The 1775-nt window shown below is 47.2% G+C and overlaps 1 protein-coding gene across 1 annotated transcript; it reads left to right on the forward strand.

Annotated features, from left to right (window-relative positions):
* The first annotated feature begins 650 nt into the window (after positions 1-650).
* Positions 651-1214, forward strand: LOC149197564 (uncharacterized). The gene has a single exon (XM_089408726.1). It carries the CDS (start codon positions 651-653, stop codon positions 1212-1214), a length of 564 nt encoding a protein of 187 aa, XP_089264852.1.
* The last annotated feature ends 561 nt before the right edge of the window (positions 1215-1775 follow it).

Consider the following 1775-nt stretch of genomic DNA (forward strand, 5'->3'; position numbering starts at 1 on the left):
TCAAGCTATCTCTCTCAGGGTCAGCTCCCCTTAACAGTTTGTCCGAGGATAAGTATGTCTGGGACCCCAATGGCGGAAACTACACAGTCAGAGAAGGATACAAAATCCTCCAAAATGCCACAGCCACCAATAATTGGCCTCTTCATAAAGCGGCCTGGAATCCGGAATGCCTTCCAAAGATCCAATTTTTTAATTGGACCCTCCTTAAAAGCAAAATCCTCACAGCGGAAAATCTAAGGAAGAAAGGCATCCTCGGTCCCTCAATATGCTGCCTGTGTAGAGCAGCGGAAGAAAGCAGCAATCACCTCTTCCTAGATTGCTCCTTTGCTTGAAACTGCTAGAAGCTCATTACCAGTCCGTTAAGGATAGGTGAATTCCCCAATCAGATCACCCTCCTTCAAAAAAATTGGGGGAACAGCTATCCCTACCCCAAGAAAAACAAAACCCTTGCCAAAAGACTGTGGAATAGCATCCCTCCAACCCTTTGTTGGCAAATCTGGAACACCCGAAACAAAAGCATTTTTAACAATAAGAAGCCCAGCATCTCCAGTACCCTTGCAAAAACAATTGCCCTCATCTCTGAGACCATCAGTGCTAATGGAATAGTCCAATCAGATCAAGAATCTGGGAATCCAAGGGAAATTGAATGGATGGGCAAATTCAGTCATGAATCAAGGAGTCACAAAGCAGCAAGTACAGGTCAGAAAAAGATTGATTGGAAGCTAAGAGGCTCTAATGAGGAAATCAGAGAATGGATTCAAAACCAAAAGAGGCCCTCCCTTCAGTTCGATGGGGCCTCAAAAAACAATCCGGGCCAGGCAGGTGCAGGAGGAGTCATCAAAGATCATCAAGGTGAAATTATAGTGACTTACGAGTGGGGATTGGGCATAATGTCCAACAATAGGGCCGAGGCCTATAGTCTTCTCCTGGGAACCTCCATTCTGAAGAGACTTGGTCTTCAAAATCCGCTCATAATGGGTGATTCAGCTATTATTATAGCTGCTATGGTTTCGGGGAGGGATTTCAAGCAAACTGCCCTGAACAATATTAAAACTAGGATCATCGACAACATAAGAGACATAAATGGGGCCACCCTCAAACATGTGCTAAGGAGCAGCAACAAAGAGGCTAATGAACAGGCCAACAAGGCAGCCAGTAGAGCCGCAGGCCAAGTCAGAGAAAATGACTCCTTCTATGACAAAGCAATCCCTTAAAGAATCTTATCCCACTCCCTCTTCTCAGATTCTGAGCCACCTCAGACTCCATCCTTCTCGAAATTTGCTCATCCCCGAATCTCCTCACTCTCTGCCAAATCTCCTCGACTGCGCCACTCCGTCCCTCCTCTCTCAGATCCTCCCCCTTGTGATCGTATATGTCACCTCTCCCAGCCCCGATCTTGTGTTTTATTCGACCTCCGCCGTCATTCTCAGGTTCTGCTCAGACGGACATCATTCCAAAATCTCCATCGCGCGCAGCAAAATCTCCACCTGGACTCACAGTCACCTCAGGAATCGAACCGATCAGCACTGGATCACTCACTCGAGCTACCTCTCTCCCTCTATTTATAGCAGCATGGCTCTCTCTTTGATCTCTTCCTCCACCGCTACGAAGGTCCTGGCACGCGCCTCCTCCCAACACAGACTCTCTCATGAAGCAGGGCACAGTCATCTGGAGCTTGGATCACGACCCTCGACAGTGGTAAACTCAGGCAATTTTAATTACAGAGTTTCTTTTCCTTCTAACAGGTTGTTTGTTTGGCTGTCACAGCACTCCCC

This window comes from Pinus tabuliformis, chromosome 2_2 (assembly GCF_031772625.1).
Source record: "Pinus tabuliformis cultivar Carrire ecotype Pingquan chromosome 2_2, CPIR1, whole genome shotgun sequence".
NCBI lineage: Eukaryota > Viridiplantae > Streptophyta > Pinopsida > Pinales > Pinaceae > Pinus > Pinus tabuliformis.

Bases quoted from the DNA above. Each gene is read 5' to 3' on its own strand.
- LOC149197564 (XM_089408726.1), top strand. From the start codon at position 651: ATGGGCAAATTCAGTCATGAATCAAGGAGTCACAAAGCAGCAAGTACA.